Consider the following 25,507-nt stretch of genomic DNA (forward strand, 5'->3'; position numbering starts at 1 on the left):
CTAGCTTGTAACTCACCCTGCTGCCAGCCTGGGCCCCATGCTAGCTCCCGGCTCACCTATCAGGGCTGCGCATGGCAGCTGTAGCCCCCCAGCATGCCACACTGGGCAGTGTTTGCCACCGCTGCCTCTGAGCTGCCCAGCATGCAAGCTCCGGGCTGGCAGCAGCAGCAAACACTGCCCGGCGTGGCAAGTGGGGGGGCCACAGCTGCTGCCGCCATGCACAGCGCCTACGGGCGAGCCCAGAGCCAGCGCAGGGACCAGGCTGGCAGCGGCTTACAATCTGGTGCAGGCCCCAAGGGACAGGAAGGGGGGAACCATGCAGGCTGCTTTGCCTCAAGCCGTGGGGGCTCAGCAAAACTGGAAGTGCCACGATGGGCACTTCCAGTTTCGCTTTCCCCTTACAAGCCGGCATGCCGGTTAATAGAGCATGCTGACTTGTAAGGTGCTGGATAGTGCAGCTTTTGCTGTAGTTGGAAGAAAGTTCTTTGAAAGCTTTCGGGCATGCCTGACAAAGGGTGTTTTTGCCTGAAAGCTTGCAATGACTTTTTTCCAACCATTTACTTGGTCTAATAAAAGATACCTCATCTACCCAAAGAAACTTGCCTGCCTATGAAGCTGTAGGCAATTTAATTAGAGCGACTCTGAGAGAGCTCTCGGAGCTGCTCTAATTAAAGTGCTCTCCCCACACCCACCCTGCTCCACCCCAGAGCACGTGTATAGAAACCCTAAGTTATCATTCTAGAGCATCAGCACACTAACAAGGTATGGTGAAGGAAAAGGGGATTTGGAGGGAAGTAAGTGCTCCATGCTACCTGCTACAACCCAGGCTAACTATCATTTACCCTGCAAAAGTATGTGCATACAGGCAATTACTAAGGAGTGGCTACTATGCTCTATATACTATTCCCTTTTCCCTTACAATAATTGGCTTCTGTGCCCATGCCCCAGTAGTCCAAATAACCTGCCCTTAAAAACTCATCTTGAAAACTTACCAGCCCAAACATAAAATTAACATGATCACCTTTGCCATCCTAAAAGAACAAGGAATTAATATTTTACTCACCCATCAAAAGAATTTACTCCATTCTGGCAAAGTTGTGAATAGAATTGTGTAAGACTGAATTAAATACATCTGTGTTCTGCATTGACAAAAATGTTTGAGAGAGGCTGTTACAGAGAAAACGCCTGTTTCCCTCTTCAACCAACATAAACAGATGCTGTTTTCAGTACGTTCTATTCAAAGCATCTAGTGCGTGGCCTTCAGAAACCCAAGCTAATTGTATCAACTGTGAAAACAACACCTAATGAAACAAGAACTATTCCTATTAATGTAAGCACAGTACATAATAGAGGAGGTAATTTTCAACCATTTATAACATTATCTTGTTTTGATTATGTAATAGAGCGCCTGTTAGTGAGAACACGTGACAAAGTGACTTTGTTTATAAGAAAAAGAAAGCCAGTGATTAAAGAAATATTTGCCTCTTGTTGAATTCTACAAATCCCTGCTTTTCTTCTGCATTACATTCTGATTTATCCAAGCCCTGCATCGTAGTCAGTGTCCTTTCGTCTGAGATCTTGAGGTGCTTTTAGGAGGCTGTCAGTGTAACATTTTTATGAGCTACTCAACCCTACTTGGATTAAGCACTGTCCTGTGGAAATACAAGACAAATTATTACCTCCAGGCTACAAGCTTTTAAAATATTTTTTTGTTAAATTGTGTTATACCATGCAGTAAGTAAGCAATGTTATTATTTATGATGTCACAGTCTCTGTATCTTCTTCTGAAAGAATTCCACCTAAGTGAAAGCAAAGCTACTTCTTTGTAAAATTTCCTTGGGGTTTAAAAACTCTTGGTAAATTAACAGCCTGCTATTTTAAATCAGTTCCAAGACAAACTTTGGTATAGAAAAACAAATGTAAATTATTATGGTGTAAATCCAAAATTGGATAGGCATATTGATTAATAAATCGGATTAGAATAGTTATGGATTAACTGAAGTCCAGTCATTTCCTTTATAGAAATACAGTAAAAGCTCTGTTATCTAGCATTCTAGTAAACAGAATACTCTATTAATCGGAATTTCTGGCCAGCTGGCCAAATGCGGGGCAGATGATGGGGGAAGCTCACATATGGCGGCCACTGCCACCACCCGCCACCCTGTTCTGCCACCGCTCCGCATCTGGCTGAAACATCCACCCTGCTGTGGTGCCGCTCCACATCCAGCTGACGCGGCTGCTCCCCATCTCCCTGGCCCCTCTCTGAGTCCAGCTGAAAACCGCTGGCCTCAGGTAACCGGAATTTTTATATACCTGGCAACCCCCCATTTACCACTCGTGCCAGAAAACAGCACTTTTACTGTACTTTGATTCAGACTCACAGACTTGTCTTCCAGACACTGTGAACATGTTGTAAAAACTGCAAAAAAAGTAACAGCTTCAAAGGTGCATTTGTGTAGATTATTAAATAAGATTCAAATATTTTTGCACAGTAAATTATTGAAGTAATTCATTAGTCGTTGTTTTCTTGTTTACTTAATGACTAAAACTATTTTGGTAAAAAAAAAAAAAAAGTATAAACAAATGGCCTCAATAGCTACTGATGATAGGCTTGTGGTTCATTCTTCACTTATTTGCATGATTATTTCGTTGTCTGAGAATGCCTGAATAGATCCAACTAATTAAATTATATTATCTGACTAGTAAGTCATATTATTAATTGTAAAAAGATATCTTAATATAAAATCAAAATAAAAGTTTCTATTTTTAAAGAGGTGAAATATTTTATGAAGAAATTAAACAATTTCAATTCTAAGGTTTCATTTTTTTAGGGAATGCAGGGAGAGAAAATTGCAAATATTTAAGGTGTCAACTAAGTGAAAATATGAATGATGTGCAGCTTGCAGTACACACAGAAATAAGCTACTGTTAGACATGGGGTTGTGAAAAAGAACTCTGGATAATTAATCAGTAATGGGTTAAATCAGAATATTTCAGTGCAACCTATTTTTATTTGTTTATTGATCCACATAGCATATTTTAACAGTACATTTCTTTGTATTTTGAAGACTAGAAATATAATATGCCAAAAACAATTGCATACAAAAAACTAGAACTCTTAATTAAAACAATTACAGTGTATTTTATTTCCAATGTTGCAGTTCCATTGCCATGGTCTTTAAATAATAATTTCTGTCATGCACTTTATGTATCTTATTTTTTTCCAGAGCCTCACACTGGCTCTAGGTGTTTCACAATTATTTAAATAATATCCTCACAATAATCTTAGTGTAAATAAGCAACATACTTAATTATAATATACGAGAACAATGACAAAACTGGCCACCATCATAGTGATAACCCAAGCTTAAAACCCACTCTATTTCCCTTTTCATTTCAAAAGCATGAAAAAAAACTTTTGTGTTAGCTTAATAAATGTTACTGTCACCAGACATGATTGAGAATCAAGTTTCAGAGCCAAAAGCCTCTCAAAGAATACCATTCCAGCACCCCTGTTCCTTTTAAACTGAGGTAGTATTGTACAGAGAGACAGACAGTCCCTTGAGTAGCCAAATCCAAAATCATTTAGGGCTTTCTAGGTTAAAACCAACACTGAACTCCACTCAGAAATGTTATGGTCTATAATCAAATCACAGAGGACAGTAACTTTATTAAAGTTAAATAATTTAATTAGTTAATTAACTCAATTACACTTGTTTTAAACAGCACGAAGCAAAGAGCCCCATAGCCAACACCTGACTCCTGAAACTACTAAAATTAAGAATAAATATCTCATCTTTGATTCATTGCTAGTAAAAAATGTTGCACAAGATTATATAAGTTTTTGCTTTCTTCCCCCTTTCACTGTCACCAAACAAATTCCCTTTTTCACATCACCATGTCTTAGCATACAATAGCATTGCTAAGTTCTTTCTGTCATTCTCCAGTGGCTCTCCAAAGGCAGCTGCTGGAACACAAAGTAAAGTTCAGAGCAAGTTGTACAAGCCCTATGATCCATTACATGCACAGGAGAACTTGGGGCACAGACAGAAGTGCATTTAGTCCCTCTCTAACTCAAAATGCATTGCAGGAAGTGTTCTGAGCTACAGCGATCCCCCAGACCAAACAGAAGTTCACTATTGGTTCCAGGAGGAAGGGTAATCTAGTTTATGGCTGTGAGCCTGCAACCGGTTTCCCCTTGCAACAGCCCCTTCTCTCTCCCAGCCTGTCCTTGATTCAGAATGGGAGGGGGGAAAAGGAGGAGAGGGAGCTCATTCTAGGGGTTCTCTAGTCAGCACTGGAGGGTAGAGTGGGTGTATTGGTGGGCGGGCTCCAATACACCCACCTTACCCTCCAGCACAGCTGAAAAACTCCCGGACCAAACTCTCTCTGCTCCTTTTCCTCCCTCCCATTCTGAAAACAGCTTAAGGCTGGGAGGCAGCTCAGAAAGAAGTTACAGAAGACATTCTGTTTTGAAACATCTTCATTTGACCCCTCATGCAATGAGGATTCAGATTTTTGCCCAACTAGCCATTTTTTAATCAGTCTGCAGCTGTGCACTTGTGTTTAGACATGGCTATAGACCACTTCCTGTGACCAGATAGGGCGAAAATTGTCACTTCTGTCTGCACCCTAAAAGCAAACTGCCTCCACACACCCAACACAGCAATATAATAATTATTTCTTTTCAACCTCTCCTATTCTAGAGAACTAGAGCCTCTTTACTTCCATAGCAAACAATATATCCAAAATCCACAAAAAAATATTGGGTGCCTTCACATGTAGAAATTATTTTTATTCTGTATGTTGTTTTTCTTCAGAACTGGTCTAGAGAGGCCCAGAAAGCTGACTAGGAGCTCACTCATGTGTGTACCCAAGCTCTGCTTGAGGAATCATTGTATAATTAAGTTGGGTCTTTCCGCTACTGATGGATGGAGCAATGGAGACCAAACGTATCTTTTATCAAGCTTTATATAAATATTTGGACTCCATGATGTAAAATTTCATCATTAGATATCAATTTATTAAATTACGTTAGTAAGGTGTTACTGATAATAGAGACATATATCTAGACTGATTTATTCCTTTTAGTATTTTCCCAGTCTATGTTGTAGTATTCACTCTGGGCCAGATCCAGCTTGGTCATGTAGGCACTTCTGCTTAACGCACTGAAATATCTGAAACTTAGCCCCAGAAGGAAGACCTAGTTTAACTTTATTTAGGCACTCTTTAGGTTCCCACTAAAGAGCAACCAAGAAAGTTAAGAGGTGCTGAAGCAAAGCCAGTAGGAAATGCGTAAGTGCAGGGGTGTGTCTGAAAGCCTGTACCTCTCTACAGTTGAGGTGGCTGGATCATGCTGTAAAACAGGCACTTCTATTTACTTATAATCCAGAATGCCTATTTCTGCTTCTGGGGGGAGGAACCTAAATGACTGATGGTGGTGGCTGTAGGTCAGGGACCAGTAACCCAGGTCTCTGCCCTCCCCTCTCCCCAGCTGAGGAAACAGTGAGGTCCACAAAAAGGGTCCAAGGACAAAAAAAAAAGATATATTTATTCATTCATTTTGGGAGACTCTTTAAGATCTAAACACTCTTTAAGTACTCCTTCTCAGCTTGAAGCTCCGTTGGTGGCTCTTTTCAACATCTCACTAATGTATATACACTTAACATTGTTGATTTGAACTCTGGTGTTGTCATTCCTTAGCCAGAAAGCCAGTACCTATAGAATGAAAGACATTCGTTCCTATGGCCACAGCTACCTCTGCAGCTAGTTTATCCATATTGTAGAGATTTGTGAAGCAGCAACATAGAGTTCTATTCATACTTTTACTAGGCATTATTTATTGATATTACAGTTTGATCCTTGGTTTGGCAGGTCCATTTTGTGTTAAACTCCTGGCCCCTCCTCGGTCCTTTAGCTGCCATCTGCTGGGGAAGGGGCACTGCTTGTCAGTATCTCATAAGTGGAAATGCTGAGACCATTAGAACAAAGAGAATCCTAGTAGTAATTTATTCATCAAGACTTCCTTTTTCCATGCATAGCACCCACTAGCTTTCTTTTCTGCCTTAGAATACATTGTATTTCAGGACCCTGCAAGAATGGAGAAAGAACTGAGATGTACCAAATGGTACATGCTTTCTATGAACAGGACCAATGATGTCCTTAAAGAGCCAAACAGACACAACTTTTCTATTAAGTTCTGCCAATTGATGCTAGAGGCTTCAGCTATCACAACCATGAATGCACAGAAGTGACTCTTCAAGAACAGTTACTAGTAAATAATTCATCCTTATCAACTGTGGGTCTATAGAATAGCTCCTTTAGCTTGGGCTAATCTTGCACAAAAATGCATTATGAGCCAAATGCCATTGCTAGCTCAGGCATATATGGCTGATTTTGTGACCAATTTCAAGGTTAAAGTATTGTATCATCAGCTCTGCTGAACATATGGAGTTCAGGATAAACATGTTTGAAAGAAATGTAAAATAGGGTATCTGGGGAAGAAGTGCTACTGTATTTTATCCAGCATACTTCAGAGGAACTTAAAGTGGGACAGTGGATACATACACTTGTATAATCTCAGGACAAAAAGCTTTCTCCTGGGACAAATGGGACATATCCTAGGTGATTTGGCCCTTTTTGCTAACAAAATCTACTGCAGGAAAGAAAGCAGCTAGAAACTAAAAGTAGGGAGAGAGATAGTTAGCGGTGTTAGTCTGAAGTCAGGCAGAAGGCAGGGCAGTGTCAGTATCTTATGCTACCTATAGACATGCTTGTTCATGTTCTAATTAGAACACGTCAGAGCAGACATGATTAATCGAGTCTGCTCCATGCTGTAATTGGAACGCTCTAATTAAAATGTTCTAATCAGACTGCTCCAGCATCACCTTACCGTCACATATATTAAGCCCCCATACATTTTAAAATGGCTGCAGGAGTGTTTTTTCTAAACCTCATCGCACAAACTTTAGATAAAGTATCTCATGGCCATTTTGAAATGCTTAATAATCATGATGGTGAGCCATCTTAATTAGAGCAGCTGTCCAGGAACTGCTCTAATTAATACCGCCCCCTCCACCCTCACTACTGAGCACCTGTATAGGCAACTTGAAAGATTAACTCATTCAGTGAGGCATGAGCTTTTGTGGTCTGCAGCCTACTTTGTCAGATGCTATGAATGGACTTGCAGAGAACAATGGCACTAAATAGGAAGAAATATTGTCATTTAGATACAAAAGGAAAAGAGAAAGAAAGGAGAGGGCATTGCTGAGACAGGGAAAGGTGAGTTGAAGAGAACAAAAGGGATAAACAAAACAGTTAACCCATTGAGGGATATAAGGTTTAAAAAAGCCAGTGTATAGAATGGAATAGGAATCCAGAGTCTCTGCTGAAAACATACTCAACAAAGTCCAGTAACCCTGCTCCTTGCAAGTCCATTCATAGCATCTAACAAACTAGGCTGTTGCGTACAAAAGCTCATGCCTCTCTGAATGAGTTAGTCTATAGGGTGCCACATTGCCCAGCCTTCTAGAAACTAAAAGTAAATGAGGTTCCAGTATGTGATAACAATAACAGTTTGGTTTCCATTTTTGTGATGATCTCCTGCTTGTAAATTGCCAGGAGCTGTATTCCTTATGTGCTTATTCCATTTGAAAGATTTGCAAAGGTAACTAATTTCATCCTCTGATTCACTTCTTAGAAATACTTTCTTCTTTGCCTGTCCAAAAATGTAACTGAATTCTTTTAATCTGTCATGATGGTTATTTTTGGAACTTGTAGAATCATGAGTAGTCTTTGCTATACTATTTGTAAAAGAATCCTGGTCAAAAAAACATAATTTAAATATTAAGTCTTCTGAATTTATGAAAGTCATTGAAAATTGTTAATAGCTTATATAAATGAGTCCCTTTATACTATGCATAATGTGTGTTTGTTGTATACATACCTAATTTTCATGTATTTGTGTGCTGTACATATATACATAAATATATATAATACATATATCAGCCTGTGCAATTTCTGGCAACTTTCTCCTTAAATGACATATATTTCTGAACTTAAATTAACAATTTCACTGGTATAGAATTAAATTAAACACTACTGAACTACAGTTTACCTTTTGAGGAAACAATACAAATTATACCATATCCAGAGAGTTTACTTTCTGCATTTTGGTCACAGCCGTGTTTTGGTTTTATGCCTATTATGCAATGACAAAGGTTTATTTTTCCTTTGTTCTTTTCAGAGTGCTGCAGCAGCTCCCAGTCCAGTGCTAGGAAACATTCCCCCAGGAGATGGCATGCCAGTAGGTCCTGTACCACCGGGTTTTTTTCAGGTATTCAGAAAAATTATGATTACAGGCATTTTAGGACATAGAAAAAGCCTCAGTGATACTGTCTGAAGCTCTGTAAAAGGGTCCTGTTCTACACCGTGCTGCATATAATATATACAGTATTCGAAAGTTAATACTCAAATTTTCAACAGAAAATTCAAATTTTAACAGACATGGAAAAAAAGAAAAGTGAGACATCTCTGACTAATAAGAATTAGTTGTCATAATACAGTACAACTTCAGGGATAAAGATTTGTGCTATTTTGTGGTGAAGGCTTGACCGTTGTTTAATATAGTTTTAGAATAACCTCACGTGATAAAATGTTAGAATTGGATGGCTGTTCTTCTGGTGGTGTTCATGTCTTTATTTAAGATGATGCTAGAGGGCTAGATTTGTAAAGGCATTTAGGGGCCTAGTTTCAGCTAAGTACCAGTCTGCATTTTAAGTATCTAAATACCTTTGAAAATCTGATCTCTCATACGTAACAACAAACTAAGGAATTAGTGCTTGTTTTGCCTTCTCTCAAGGTGCAACATAGATACAGTTGCCATGAGAATCTGTTCCCTTTTTCCCAGCATGCCAGCTCTTCCCATATTTCCATATAGCTGATGGAACTAAATGTAGATCTTGGTTTGGAGTAATTCCTTAATGTGAGCCACAGCAGAGGAAATTTTTATTTTAAATATTTGGTCTCCTAGTGGAAAATGAGTACGGCAGGGGTCCAGGACTGGGGTGTAGGAATAGATCATGATTGGAATCTTTTTTCCCATGAAAGCAAATTCTGAAAGACAGGAGAATATGGGAAAGATCTTCATTCTCTTCTCCTACTGAAGGACTAAGGAAGGGAGCAACAGGTGTGTCTGAAAAGATACTTGCTCACCTCTCAAAATGGTGGTTGTGGCAGAATATTTTACCTTGCTATCTGAAAAGCCATTGAGAGTATTCAGTTTGTGTTTTTATTCTGTGTTACCTGAGTGATGGTAGACACTTGCATGGAGTTCTTCTTCGCAAGCTCATGGGGGGAGGTTGGATTATATTTGGAGGATTCATAGCCATGAGCAGAGTTAGAAACATCCTGAAACTGTCCCCAAGTACATAGTGGCATTTTTTTCCATGCGTACTCAGAATCTAAGTGAAGATTTTCAGTATAGCGGTCAAAGGGATATTTCAGGTAAAATACCCAATTTGCAAGTATCATTCACAAAATGCCCAGAACCTGGCAGAAATTACGTTGATGAAAAAATCTGTTTAGCTAACTGGCTGTAAAGTACAAGAAGAAATTAAATGTTATAGTCTTCATTTTGAACAATATATAGCTAAATCAGCTTGTCCTATTATGACTAGATACTATGGCCCTAAATCCAAAGAATTAAAATACAAAGTGGATTTTCAGTTTTCCATACAGGCAATTAGGAGGAAAAAGATGTATACATAAAACAAGTATGTGCAGTTTCAAGGAAAGGTTTACTCACTACATTTCTCAGTATCTGAAAGAACAGGAGAATTAATATCTATTATAGACCAGAAAAGACTGATGTTAATAGACTGAAAAGATGGAACAACTCAGGAAAAAGTGGAAGTTCAGAATGTTAACAGCCTACATGATTCCTTCTCTTAAGGTACAGGATTGTTTGGATTTCTTCAATCTTACTGTGCCAATGCACGGGAAGCATCTCTCTCTCCCTTGAAAAGGCCTCAACATCTGTGATCTTTGCAAAGAGCCTCACAGTACTAACCTCACATCTCCAAAGGGCAATGATCCATGTTTATCAATATCTGACTGACTGACTGACTGACTGACTGACTGACTGACTGACTGACTGTGGTCATATCTGCCTGGCAATTGACTCCCCAGCCCAGCAGCTAGCTTCTTTACTTTTCATTCCATCCAGGAAGAGCACACACCAACTACTGAAACTTCCTTAGCCTGACGAAGGGTTTTTGAACCCAAAAGCTTGCTTAATAACTTTTCTCCAACTATTTGGGTTGGTCTAATAAAAGATATCAAATTCACCCAAGGAACCTTGTCTGCCTGTGGTCATATCTGAAACTTCAGCCAGTACAGCTGTCCATCTGCTCTTTTTTTCCCAAGATCTGGGATTGAAAATAAACTGAGGAAAATCCATTTTCACCCCAAATAGGTAATAACATAAATCAGAACTACCATCAGTTTAACAATATCTCTGTTTTACTTCCAGAAGACAGTTTCTAAGAACTAGTCTGCTTAAACCAATTAGTTTGGACTCCTCCAGGGAGCACCATTTACCCCTCTTCTTAAAACTGTTGAGTCCCATGTCATCATATATCATTACAACATGAAAAGCCTAAAATGAGTCCAGTACGTTGCTGGCTGAAAGATTTTTACTGTCCTTGGTTCAGTAATCTGGATGAGCCAGTTCTCAGGAGAGTGTTGGCTCATATTTTGGTGGACGCTGTCAGAGAATACAAAGGAGTACCTTTCTAGTGAACAGTCTCACCTGCATGGATTATAGTATGAGATCAAGCTAGACACCTTTACATATTAGTGTATAAAAAATATGAGCTGTGTAATGGGCACTCATAGGAATTCAAGAGCTCTCAAAGTAGTATCAAATCTATATTTGGAAGGTCAAGCAAACATGAACACAAGGTAATGCATTATATTAATTACCAGAGAGTAGTGGCAGATCCAGAGATCCTGGGAGGAGCTGTGACATTTCTATTCAGGCAACGCTGAGGGAGTCGATTGACCTCATGGCTCATTGTAATCTACCTAGGTCCTGCCAATGTCTCCTCACTCCACAGGTATTAACAACCCTCTCTCCTTTTTAATGGTCTTGAGTGCCAGTATTCATTATTATTCATCATCATATCCTTTCTTCTCTCTCCTCTTTCAAAGCCCTACAAACTGTTTTAAACTTTAGCTAAAAACCTTAACTCATATATAGTAATATTAACTCAGGTGGACATTAACTCAGGTGTGGGAATGACTGACAGTGAAGTACTGGATGCATTGTCAAGACACTCAAGAAGACTATATTGTGTTTTACAAATCTGAATAAGAGATGGACATTTAACTATAATGACTAAAGGACTAATGAAGCAATATCTTTTAACTGTTTCTACTCAGCTTATATGTCTTTCTACTCAGCTTAAACTTTATATGTCATCTAGATTCATAGATTCATAGATGTTAGGGTCGGAAGGGACCTCAATAGATCATCGAGTCCGACCCCCTGCATAGGCAGGAAAGAGTGCTGGGTCTAGATGACCCCAGCTAGATGCTTATCTAACCTCCTCTTGAAGACCCCCAGGGCAGGGAAGAGCACCACCTCCCTTGGGAGCCCGTTCCAGACCTTGGCCACTCGAACTGTGAAGAAGTTCCTCCTAATGTCCAGTCTAAATCTGTTCTCTGCTAGCTTGTGGCCATTATTTCTTGTAACCCCCGGGGGCGCCTTGGTGAATAAATACTCACCAATTCCCTTCTGTGCTCCCGTGATGAACTTATAGGCAGCCACAAGGTCACCTCTCAACCTTCTCTTGCGGAGGCTGAAAAGGTCCAGTTTCTCTAGTCTCTCCTCGTAGGGCTTAGTCTGCAAGCCCTTAACCATACGAGCGGCCCTTCTCTGGACCCTCTCCAGGTTATCCGCATCCCTCTTGAATTGCGGCGCCCAGAATTGCACGCAGTACTCCAACTGCGGTCTGACCAGCGCCCGATAGAGGGGAGGTATCACCTCCTTGGACCTATTCGTCATGCATCTGCTGATGCACGATAAAGTGCCATTAGCTTTTCTGATGGCTTCGTCACACTGCCGACTCATGTTCATCTTAGAGTCCACTAGGACTCCAAGATCCCTTTCCACTTCTGTGCCACCCAGCAGGTTATTCCCTAGGCTGTAGGTGTGCTGGACATTTTTCCTCCCTAGGTGCAGCACTTTGCATTTCTCCTTGTTGAACTGCATTCTGTTGTTTTCTGCGCGCTTGTCTAACCTGTCCAGGTCTGCCTGCAGCTGTTCCCTGCCTTCCTGCGTGTCCACTTCTCCCCATAGCTTTGTGTCATCTGCAAACTTGGACAGAGTACATTTCACTCCCTCGTCCAAGTCGCTGATGAAGACAGTACATTTCACTCCCTCGTCCAAGTCGCTGATGAAGAATCTAGGAAATTATTGCATATTCCAATAAAGTTATATTTGCTTTTGCTTTGGCCTTAACTGAATAATATAGTGCTAGGCCCCTAGTATATTAATAAGACTTCTAGCTTCTCTTTAAGTGAAGACAAATATGTTATGTTATATGTGATGATGTGCCACACCATCTGCATCTTCCATTTTGTTAAATCCTAGATCTGCCTATGCTAGAGAGGGCATGTTCTGGCCTTTGTCAAGAAGCAATTGACCTCAAGTTAAGGTGCTTCGAAAATCAGTTCTTACTAGTGGCAATCCATCTTCCAGGAAAAGAATAAATTGAAGGACACATCAACAGAAATGTAGGCCTCCAGTATCAAGCCCAGAATCATGTTTTGCCACAAAAAAGAGGATCCTTCACAAAGGAGAAACTCAAATGCTGGAATTTCTAAGTGCCTGACAGATGCCTTTTCTCCTGACCTGGTGATCAGTTCCAGTATGCCTTTTTTCGAATGCGACTGATCCCAAGAGTGATCATGAATAGAAAATAAAACAGATCTTACAGGACCTGTCAGTATTGATATTCATATCTCCAATCCTCCTTCTGTTAATTCCTCATTATTTTGCACAGAAAAGGGCATCATTCTACACTCACCCAAATTCCCTGCAGCTGACTTCCTGGATCCTGATTATGAAAATTCCTGAGAAGTGTGATAGGTACAGCAACAGTTATCTCTGTGTTTAGTTGCCTAACACTTCCTATTATAATAACAAATACCATATTTGTAGAGTTCTGTCACCTCCATGGTTTGCAGCAGGAACTTGAGATTTGGCAAGATCATCCTAGAATCATGGAGAAGCCTTTTGCTGCACTCACGAAATACATTCAATTGTGTCTGAGAAATAAGCTGTCAAAATCATTTTTCCTGTCTTTGGTTTGCTGAATCAGACTTGCTAAGTCACATTCCATCAGCACTGGGCACTGGTGCTGTTCTTCTGCCTTATTTCAGCATACCACTCAAAATTAAACCTTTGAGCAGAACAGACAAAATGGATCATCTTGTTGCTACAGCTGCTTTCCATCAAAACACCCTTTTTTCTTGGGGAAAGTGGACTATGCTGGGAACCAAGAAGCCATTCTCACTTCTGAGTGGTACAAATAATCCTATGCTCATCATCATCCTCATTATTGATCAAACCTTTATTCTTCACTGACAAGTTATACCAGGTGGAAATAGAATCCAGATCTTTGATGTGGTGGACCAGGTTTCAGCCTATTAACTACATGGCTTCTCAGAAAGATTGTGCCAAAACTAAGAACTTGACTCTGCTGTTTGCAAAATAGGATGCTTATGCAGATGCAACTTCTGTAGCATAACACAGTATGTTATGCATCAGTTGCTAGTGCCTAGTCTACAAAACATAACAGCTAACTCCTGATGTCAGCTATTGTACTGTTATAGGGTACTGTAGTGTTATATGGTCAAGTAATGGAGTTTTATGCTCCAATGTTTAACATTCAGGGTGTAAATCCTCTAATGCTGTAGTGGGATGTAGTTAAAGTCATGTATATATTTTTAAACAGAACATAAATACAAAAAAACTAAGTTAAAAGAGAATTAAAGTTGCAAAGTCAAGAAAACAGAAACTATGATCATTAGCTTGCCTAGCAACCTTAAATTTATTTCTTGGAGTGGATGTGTTATGATACGCATTTTTATTATGTAGTCACAAGCATGTTTTTCCATAACACCCCTTTCTTGTTCATTGTACAGGATGGATGTGGATTGGGGTACTGTAGTAAAGGAATCTGGTCTTTATAGGTTATGTGCTTCATTTGTTGCAGAAGCTGAATATAGGGAATTCTACAAAGAAAAAGGAGGATGGTCTTGTGCTGAAAGTCCTTGAATGTCACCTAGGAAAGCCATGTTGTAATCCCATCCACTAAAATTGACATTGTGTGTAATATTAGACCAATATAGTTAAACCAGTTTTTTCATAGATTACTAGTAGTTATGGGATCTGACTGCCCAGTATGGCACATGTGAAGTCATGACTTTCAGAAATGATGAGCATGTACAACTGCAGCTGGATTAATTTGACATTTTATGTTCAGTACTTTTGCTAGTAGTCTGACCTCTTTAGAGATATGAACTCAGAGAACAATAATAGTCCAGTGGTCTGAGAGTTGGCCTGCAACTTGAGAGACCTGAATTTAATTGCCTATTATTTATTAGTTCTGAAATGACAGCATTTCACCCATTCTCCAGATTGGGGTGTCCCCTGGGAAATGTGGTTCTGCAAGTGCCATAGAGTGGGGGAGTCAATTGGCACCAGTCAGAGCTGGTGCCTGCAGCTCCACATGCAGGGATATGAGCATGCAGCTTTGTAGGTGTTGTGTGGAGAGAGCCATCAGCTCCCTACCACATGACATGGTGAAAACCAGTGCCTGAAGCCTCACGCACAGGGTGCCAGCTTTGAACTTGCTGTGCAGGAGGAAGTCATTTAGCACCCCCCCCCCCATGACCTTTGTAGAGCCACACAATCCACAACCCTGCATCAGACTGGGCAGAATATGGAATAATTCAGTGCTCCCCACCCATTCCCCACACCAGGGACCCCCCCAGGATTGGGGATAGGGCACCCAAAGATAAGTGTCAAGCTGGAAGATCTTTCTTCTGGAGGAGGTATATTTCCTCCAGGAGAAATTGAATGAATGCTTGTATCCTTCTAGTTACTATTGGGAGAGTGGTAATACTCCCAGTAGAAATGCAATACCTGTACATGGCCATGGAAAACATGATTTATGGGAAAATTGGAAGAACTGGATTTGTTTAATTTTAAGAAGACAAGATTGAGGGGAATTTGACTTCAAATTTGTATGATATTAGCCTTCAAATGTATAACAGGTTACAGCAAAGAAAAAGCTTCTAAACCACTTTCCATGTCCACTGGGGATTACACAAGAACTAGTGAGCTTAAACTGTGAAAAAAGTCAGTAGGAACCATACAGTTATTTAAGGCCTATATATTTCCTTATCTAGTATTCCACAGGGATAAGGTGACTGTAAACAAACCCAAAAATAATCTCTGTATTCTGAAATATGCCATCAGATTGCTTCTTCTCCAAAATTTATGCATTACCAGAATACCTTAGACTACAAGGCTAAGTACAGGGGTTCAAAAAGCCCAAGGCAGAATCAATTAAATCTTTGCAAGTTTTTCCAAGCTGTTTAGATTGAACTGATAATGAATGGGACTGATGTTGTGTTCTGTTGACCAAAGCAGGCAGAAGCCTGCACTGACCAGATGCCTGGGGGTGCTCATGTGTGCTTCCCGTCATTCCAGACACTGTGCAAGGCAACCAAACCCGGCCAATATGCAGCTCATGCCTGATTGGCTGATGAACACATGTCCCTACCCCCTGCTGTTAGCCTCAGGGAAGGTACAGCCCTCTCTCTCCAGCCCTGCCTCCCCCCCCCCCCCCCCCGGGGCAGCTGCATGCCTCTGAAAGACAGGGAGGTGGAAAGAACGTACCCCTGGACCTGGCACCAACCTCACCCAGCAGGGGTCTGCACAGCATGGGGAGGGAAGCCCCTGCAGGGGGCTTTTCCTTCCGCCCAAGGACCAGCAAGTCAGGCTGCAAAATCCCTTCTCCCACCCCGTCTCCAGCTGCCAGGCTCTCTGAGAAGCATGGAATAACACACCCCCCACACACACCCTTCAGAGAGGCCAGTGACTGGCAAGAATGTAGGGCCGGGGCTTTTCCAACCTGTTTCGTTGGACTGCAGGCAGGGGGGGAAAGCGCCTCTACAAGGGCTTCCCCACTCCAAGCCATGCAGACCTCTCCTGGGGGGCCATGCTGAGGGGCGCGTTTTCCCCCCTTACCTCATAGAGAAGCTGGTGTTGGGGGTGGGACTGGGGCTTTCCCAGATTGCCGTCTTGCTGGGCTGGGCGTGGGAGAAGGGGAGATGCCACATTTCAGGGAGGGCTAAGTCCCTCCAGCTAAGACCCAGACTGGGGGGAGGAGGGGCGAAGGTCTGTTTCCCTACCACTCCATCCTGCCAGGCTGACAGGTACAGGCTGGATGCAGGCTAAGGACTAGAGTAGAGGTGGGCAAAATATGGCCTCTGGGCCAGATCTGGCCCACTGAGATTTAATCTGACCCATGGCTGGATGGCTACCAGCTCATTGGATCTGGCCCATGGGCGGCTGGTTGCTCCAGCCACCATGTGGTGCCAGGTGGGCAGAAGGGCAGAACTGCTTCTGCTCAGGAGCATCAGCCCTTGATGTGGCAGCATCAGCCATGGACCTGGATGGGGTTTCTGTTGCAGCATGCAGGTGGCAGCGTCAGCTGGGGATGCCACTGGTAGGTTTAGGAGCTCCAATACAGAACCTGCCAACGGCATCCACAGTTGACACCGCCACCCTCCCAACACAGTGGAAGCTCTGTCCTGGAGCCCCAACCCAGAACCTGCTGGCATCGTCAGCTGTGGACCCAGGCAGGAGGTTCTGAAGCACTGGGCAGGCATCAGTGGCAGCTGTGGGCAACACCAGCTGATTCCACATCAGGGCTCCAGAACCTGCTGGCTGTACCCATAGCTGACACCAGTGCCTGCCTGCTATAGCAGAAGCCCCTGTCTAGGTCCACAGTTCAGCTTCGAGAATCCTGACAAACTACAGTTCCTGCTGGGGTCTGGAGAGAGAGAAAGAGAAAAGAGGAGAGAAGAGAAAAGAGAGGGAAGAGACAAGAGAGAAGAGAAAGAGAGACAGCAAGGAAAGAGACAGACAGACAGAGAAAGAAGAGAAGAGAGGCAGAAGAGGAGAGAGAGACAGAGAGAGGTGGATGTGGCCTTTGCCAGGTCCCCAAAACTCATTAAGTGGCTCTCCAGCTGAAATAATTCTAGTAGAGTCTAGTTGTGCAGAATCTACAGGAAAATGTGAAAAGTTTTAAGGACAAAAGTAGGCTACAGCTACTTAATTTACTTTCAGGTCTGAAAATTGGAGGCATACATGCAACCTCAACAGGCAGATTTTCATATGATCCTGGTCCTGTTGTAGCCAAAAGGAGCTTTGCTCTTGAATTCAAAAGTGCCAGTGGAATATAAAGCTTGGATTGCAAACACTGTTTTACAGGTAATAACATGGTGCAATATTGCTGTTAAAGTTTTATTTAATATATGTATGGGAGATTTTCACATGTGTTTAGCATTAACCTAATTCTACTCTCAGTCAATAATGCAGCCATCTGGAAAAAATACACATTATTTTATATATTCACATACGTACATACATACATTCATGTGTACCTATACAGGCACACAAACATACATATATATGTATATGCACACACACATATATGTATACCTGCACTTACATTCTTATATATACACGTATATAGCTAATCAGCTAATAACATTGGCATAACACAAATATAAGTTTTACATTTTTAAAGTAGTCCTACGTGCTTCTTGCTTGTTGTATCAATTCTATTAAATAAATAAATACAGGTAAAAAGGGATGTTTCTAGGACATGATAACATATATTTTAAATTTAAAAATAGTGAACAGTGTGAGCTTCTTGGGGTCTATTTCCTTTCAGTTATCTTTTAATTTTAATTGTGATATAGGTAAATCTAAGGGTTCAGACTTTAGTCCAGTGGAAATCATATTTCCCTTGGAGGCAAAGATGCTATACCATTTTTTGCTGTCTGCTAATATGATCCAGTTTGTTTAATTTTGCAATGCAGTTATGAAAAACATTTAAAAACTTGTTTAGTCAGTTTCTCCCCTGCTACTTTCTTAGTCCTGGGCTGACCAAAACATTGCTATATCTTCACATATATAAAATAACCATATTTTTAAGGCACTAAAGCAGGTATCAAAACAGAGTTCATACCTAACTCACCTGGGAAATAAGTGCTGAATAGTTAACTCATGAAGTCCTGACAGAGTTTTGGCAAGAACAGTTCCATTTCTTTTTCTTGGTTAGATTTTTTAACCAAAGTGTACCAGCAATTACATTTTTTTGTAACTGCAAGTAAAATTGATTAAAAATGAAAAAGAACATTTAACTTTGAAATTACTATTTCACACTAGATTTTTTTAAGCTTCATTCTGGTTGAACATACCACTAAAAATGTTGAAGAAACTATATAATATATATAAAAGTTATCTTGGAGTGTGCTACATTTACCAACTTGTGGTAACGGCAAATACTTGGATATTCATGGGAAAAATGTGTTGACAGCATGTTTGAAAGACAAATGTTACACATTTCTCTTATATAAAAGCAAAAGGAAAAAAAAGAGTACAGAATAAGGTAAGGTTATTATGCCATCTAGTGGCAGTTGTCTATTCTCTGTATTAGTTCTAGCCATATTATGCTGATGTATTATTTTTAGCTCTGTTGTGCTTTTGCAGAGCTGACCTAATGCTCTAGTAGAACCTTATTACAGTAAGACAGATGAGCTATAGAAGCTTCCATTTCTTTTCCTTCATAACATCACTAATTATCAGAAAAAGCTGAATTTAAATAATAGGTAGCAGAAGTAACCTTAAATAAACCCGTAAATTCAAAGTAAATCTCCTTGCATTTTAAAACAAAGCCATACAATGTAGGTTTAAGGAAGAAACAGCTTTGTAAGCTTCCATGGAAGGATATAAAATGTGTATTGTTTTAAAAGACCAATCGATCTATAAAGTAATGTCATGTAAATACAGTTATATCTCCCCTCATTCTGGGAACAGCTGGTGGTGAAATAAGTTAGTCTGCAAGGTACAGCACATACGGCAGTCACTCTAAATTACACCAGCCAGTACAGTCTACTAGAACAGTCTGCTAGGAACCTTTAAGATGACCAGGGGACTAGTAGAGCCCATTGTGTTCCCACCTCCTACCTATGTAATATCATATCCCACCACCAGCTGATTTTGACTAGCCTTCTATTCCCTAGGAAGGGGTCAGGAGAGAGAGCCTACAAGGGTAATTCTCAGATGCTCCTTCAAGGCTGATTTAAGCTCACTGTGTGCTGTTCAAGTGACATAAAATGACTTTAGCAAGGCCAAGCATCTGGACTCACTAAGTATTTAAGTTCATTCTGCTTTTTTAAAGTTGTGTTTTAAACCGTAAGTCTACTACTACATTCCTTCTAAGCCCCATGTAGTTTCCTGATTTTCTAGTCCATTGCCTTTATTATCCACCATCCTTTTTTTCCCTCCAAACAACTGCACACAGTTTAACAATGGCAGCATCCTGCTTAGTCACTTATCTTTCACTACTGATCTTTGTGCTTTCCTCACTCTCACAGTTTGCCTGTCTGCTTATCCTTCCTGACAACAATTACAAAAATTGCTCACAGGAAACACTTTATGGGTGGTAGTTAGAAAACCTCTCGTCTCCATGATGTAGAATTTGCAGTCTGCATTCCTGGCGGCAGGTAAAGGTTGAAAGGCATTGACTAATTATTGCATACATTCAATTAGGGCATGGACGAAGTATTGAATGATAGTGGAGATCTTTGACTTTATTTAGAAGAACAAATAAATGCTTATTAATAAAGCAACTCTAAACTCCAAAGTTTTATTTGCGAAAATCAAAAGTAATTATACTGTATTTTGTACTAAAATATGCAACTATAGACCCAGAGCATGACTGTACAAACAGTCACATATCTTTCCTATGTGGAGTTCCATTGAAGTCAGCCAAAAACCATTGTGCTAGGAGAAATCATAAAGATTCCCCTTGTAGAAGAGGTACAAATTTATCTTAAAAGCTCTAGCAAAAAGTCTCATGGATTGCTGAACACAGTTGTAATCAAATGAAATTATAACCAAAGGCCTGAACATAACTCATAGGTGGCACTGAGGTTGTAATAGGTATAAGGAATATTTTAAAATATGAAAGTGTTTTTTCTCCTGGGCCTTATTTTGATGGTTTCACTGCATATTCTGTATAATTCAAAAAGTTTTATACCATTAGTTGAAGATACAGTTCCTAGCATTGCAAAGACTTGAGCCCGCTAAGGCTACTTATTTATATAAAAGTATGCATTTACGTATTTCTTTGCAGAATCAGGACTTTTGTGTATTTATTCTTATAACTTAAATTTAAAAGATTTTATATATGGAACTATAAATAAAAACTCATCATTAGTCAGTAAGGGGAGGAGATTAACATTGAAAAGGTCCAAAAAATAGTTTTGTATTTCTGCCTCCCTTTTTGTTTCTTCACTCTTTTTTTCTAAATAACAGAAATAAAGTCAACTTTAAAAAATAAAGGTGCCTGACATCTGCTGGCTTTGATAATGCCATCCTGCAGTTGTGGTAATGGTTTTAACTGCTCGTAACTGTTAGAACAAATTAAAACTTCTCAGCTTGAGTAACTAAATAAGCTCTAAACCCACACTCTCCCCACTGCAAATACAGGCTCAAGCAGCCACAAACCCATTGCTAGTTGTGGAACAGCCTGGGGGAAGGGAAGACACTTATGTGACAAGCACTTTAACAATATCTGAAGAGGCAGAGGAGGTGGCAAAATAGGGTTTTGGTTAAATCTTTCCCTGGGATATCTATTCTGGCCTTTTGAATCTTAACCAGAGAAAAATATGTATGTCACTTGTATGCAAGCCCGGTAAAGCGAAGCATATTAACTGCACAACAGTATTGGCACTCTGTTACTTCTGAAGCATGGTAAGGAGTGCATTACAATTTTCTTTAGCTTCGGACCTACTTGTTGGCATAAAGTGATTCTTTCCATTAGCCGTGAGTCTTTTCATATGTCAAAATTATTTTGATGATGATTCTGCTCTTAGCTTAATAATAATAATAATAATACATTTGAGAACTATGATAGCAATAACAGTTCTTAATCCCACAAATCTCTTAGCTTTACACCTTCTGACATTCTTCCTAGAAATGAAGCTTGTACGTGTTTCAGAAATAACAGGTTTAATGCGCTGTGTCAAAAATGTCTTAATTTTAGGAGCATAGGTTAAAAAATGTTCATCTGATACTTCCTGACCTTATAGCTCCAGCTTAAATGTGATTTGGAATTATTAGTTTTATTTTATGTAATATTTTCATTTAATAAAAATTAAAGCCAAAAGCATTCAACCAATTTAAAATACATATATTTCATAGCACCTTTAAAACTGCAGTGCTTAAGAGATCTTCATAAATTATCATGCACATAATTTACCCTGTTCCTCTGACTTGCTGAATCTTTTAAACTGAGAAATACTACTATTTGCTGCAAAGGAAGGAGATAGGATAACAGTATGTTCCCGCAGGTCATCTATTACTGAAATCAGTGTTACCCTCTCAAATTCCTGGGTGAAGTAACCTGGGTACTAGCAGTAGATCATGTTTTTAAGATGCCAGGGAGAAGTTTGCCTAAGTGTAAAGATGTTTTGTTTACTTTTTAATGCAGAGTCCCAGGTATGTAATCAGAGTACTGTAATGTTCTGTCTTACTGTGGTACAGGTCCAATAATTCTTTGGTGCAAATAAGGCAGCCACTTAAATGGAAAAGCAATTATTTGTTTTGCCTATTGATCTTAGAGACTGACATGGTAGAAACACTGAAGTCTGGGAAGGTAGTTATAGTAATCTGAGTCTTATTTTAAATGTTGCATTTTACACTCTAATCCTGATCAAGCCTCTCATTATTTTCACTCTTAATCTTATGGAATGCAAGTCTGTATTAGACTGCTGTACAAACCACATCTGAAGCAGAGAAGTATTCCTGTTTATGGAAATAAAGATTTAATTACAAGAGAAGGCCAAAATTCAGACAGGTATTGTCACTTGTGTATACAGAAACTCCAGCACAAACAACTTTATGTAAAAGTTCTTATACTATTCGTATAAAAAGCTATTTAACTTTCATTTGTAGAGTTCCTGAATATTCACAGTCTAACCCAAAATACAACCTTCAAATATTTTCCAAAAAGTAAAGGAGATACTTCTCTAGTTTTTTTGTTTATTGTTCAAGTGTAATTGAATGGCAAGTATTTTTATTAAGCATTAACAATAGATTATGTGAACCTTTATAAAAGATAACTACATATTTATGTTCATAAACAGAAAGTGATAACACAAGCATGTCATTCTCAGAGATAAATTAATTGTTTAGTCCTTGTTAGAATTAAAATGTGTTAATCAAGAGTATCTTATACATTGTGGTGACAGTGATTGCTGATGGAAATGTCCACCAAGCACAGAGAGGAAACTAAATAAATGAAAGTATGTGAGTTGTAAACTATCTCTAGTAAATTAATTTGGCTATTTTATAGCCCATTGCTTTCTTTCGGTAAGCTCAAGAAGCATCCCATCGATAATAAAAGCTCTTCTACTAATAGAAATTTAAAAAACCCACCTGAAAATCATATTATGAATTTATAAAAGGGATTCATGAAAAATGCTACATCCTTATAATTTTTTCTGTACTCATTTAATTACAGTTACTCTATGCTCTTTGCAGCATAAAGTCTTTTCCCTATATTTGGAATGTAAATAGTTAAACAGTTTCAAACTTTTAAACAGGAATGGGATATGCCTAAGTTAGCAAAACAATGTGAACTTGAAGGAAGTGACTGAGAAGGAAGACTAAGACAGAGAATATGGGACTGGACAATTGAATTTAAAGATCTAAAAGGAGAGAAAAGTCTAAGTATTTTTTGACCTAGATTATGTGTCTTCTCACAATGTTAGGGATTCGAATGTATGACTTCTGGGATTCAGTCATTCTTAGACTCCACACTGACTTATGACTTAGTAGTTTGAACAATCTTGGTATACCGGCTCCATTACCCTGATATTTACCTAAATTAAGGTTGTAGTTGCATTTTGGAGCTTCTGATGACAAGTAGTACTCAATTTCATAGTTTCATAATTTCATAGTTGGTAGAGTTGGAAGGGATTTGAGCAGATCATGAAGTCCGACCCCCTGCCATGGCAGGAAAGAGTACTGGGGTCAAATGACCCCGGCAAGGTGTTCATCTAGCCTCCTCTTAAAGACCCCCAGGGTAGGAGCCAGCTCCACTTCGCTTGGAAGTTGGTTCCAGATCCTAGCTGCCCTGACAGTGAAGTAGCGCCTCCTGATATGTAGCCCTGAATCTACCCTCTGCCAGCTTGTGACCGTTATTTCTAGTCACCCCTGGGAGTGCTCGGGGGAACAGGGACTCTCCCAATACCTGCTGGTCCCCCCTAACTAGTTTGTAAATGGCCACTTGATCCCCCCTCAGCCTTCTCTTGTGGAGACTGAACAGGTTCAGGTCCTGTAGCCTCTCCTCGTAGGGCCTGCCCTGCTGCCCTCTGATCATGTGAGTGGCCCTCCTCTGAACCCTTTCCATGTTGTCCACATCCCTCCTGAAGTGCGGCGCCCAGAAGTGGATGCAGTACTCCAACTGCGGCCTGACCAGTGCCGTGTAGAGGGGGAGGATCACCTCCTTGGCCTGCTTGAGATGCATCTGTGGATGCATGACAAGGTACGGTTGGCCTTCCTGACCGTGTCCCCACACTGTCGGGATTTGTCACACAACCTTCATTTGTGTGAATGACAGATGAATCCTACAAAAGTAATTAAAGTCATTTCAGGTTAACTTTGATTTAAACATGCCAGTCCCTGTCTACACTGAATACTAAGTTATGCTTCACATCATGTTATTTAACAAATTATATCACTCTGGCATTTCCTAGTGTAGATAAACCTGACACCAGAAGTGCCCTCAGCCACACAAGATGTTTAGCACAGAGGATTTTTAACTGGATTCCTGCATCTGTAACATAATTTTTGTAATTTTTTACAACTTAAAACTTAAAATAGAGTTTTGTTTTAATGCGCACACTGTTAAAAATAAATTTTCATTTGATTTCTTCCAGTGAAAATGCTAGAGAATATAGAAAATACTAGAGAAATTTACAGAGCGCCTCCTGCAGCTACTGTTTAGACTGATCCACAGTTCATCTTCTTTGTCCATGCAATCCCATGAAGAATGATACCTTCTACCTGATAGTATAGTAATGCATTTCTCTGGTCCTTCAGGCATCCATATTTACCCAAATTCAAGACAACCCTGAATTTAAGACAGTCCCCAGTTACTAGATTCTAAACATGGAAAATTATATATATTTTTAAATTTTCCATGTCTATAATCTAGTTATCGGAGGGTCATCTTAAATTCATCCCTCCCCACCATTGCCATAGGAAAAGTGGTGGCAGGGAAAGTGTGTGGTGGGGGAGAGGGGCATGTAGGCCTACTACATGCCCCTTGTCCTCCCTTTCTCACCACTTGCTCCTCCCCATGCCTGCCCCTTTGCCATCTGTCCCCTTCAAGCCTTCCCTGTCTTTCTACTTGTCCCCCTCTGGTGCCTGCCACCCCCTTACCTTTGCAGCTGTTCTGTCTCTGCTGGAGGCATAGAGCATCTACTGGGCCAGGCAATAGTGGCAGTTCTGGCTCCAGGTTCCAGCCTTCAACTTGAGTTGGGGTTGGGGAAGAAGCCTCAGAAACTCCCCCCATTGCTCTTCAAAACCCTTCCCTGTGCTACCTCCTGCTCTGTGCATCCCTTTCCCCATGCTCCACCTGCACTGAGTGCCCCTTTCCCCATGCCCTTTTCCTGCATTCCCCTTGCTCTACTCATCCCTTCTCCTGCGTTCCCCCCACTGCCCTTCCCAACACCATGCACACTTTCCCCTGCCCTCCCCCTGCACTGCATACCTCCTTCCCTACATTCCTTCCTTATGCTCTTCATGTCCCTTCCCCCACCACCCTTTCCTCTGCACTCCCCTCTGCATCTCATGCCCCTTCCCTGTGCTCCCCTTGGCATCATGAATCTCATCCCCTGATCTCCCCCCTGCACCACACATCCCCTTCTCCCTTGCTTCCCCCTATGCACCCCCTACCTGCCACATGAGCCACCCTGGCCCTATCTGGAACCACAGCAACCACTTGCTTGGCCCATATTCAAATCTAAATCAAGGGTTTTTCCTCCTACACTGAGTGGGGAAAAAAACTCATCTTAGATTTGAGTAAATACAGTACTCTGCCGACATGTATAATTTCATAGTGAA

The 25,507-nt window shown here is 40.5% G+C and overlaps 1 protein-coding gene across 3 annotated transcripts in view; it reads left to right on the forward strand.

Moving 5' to 3' along the window:
• Nucleotides 1–25,507, forward strand: part of SSBP2 (single stranded DNA binding protein 2) — a 333,271-nt gene that overhangs the window by 225,814 nt on the left and 81,950 nt on the right. The window contains exon 5 of one of the 3 annotated variants that reach the window (XM_059725067.1): nt 8,246–8,335. The exons of 1 other annotated variant lie outside the window; for it this stretch is intronic. In XM_059725067.1, coding sequence (XP_059581050.1) covers nt 8,246–8,335 — 90 coding nt within the window. Of the gene's footprint in view, nt 1–8,245; nt 8,336–17,476; nt 17,573–25,507 lie in introns of those variants that run through there. One more of the 3 variants, XM_059725069.1, reaches the window with a different exon arrangement.

The sequence above is a fragment of the Alligator mississippiensis genome, chromosome 3 (genome assembly GCF_030867095.1).
Source record: "Alligator mississippiensis isolate rAllMis1 chromosome 3, rAllMis1, whole genome shotgun sequence".
Lineage (NCBI taxonomy): Eukaryota > Metazoa > Chordata > Crocodylia > Alligatoridae > Alligator > Alligator mississippiensis.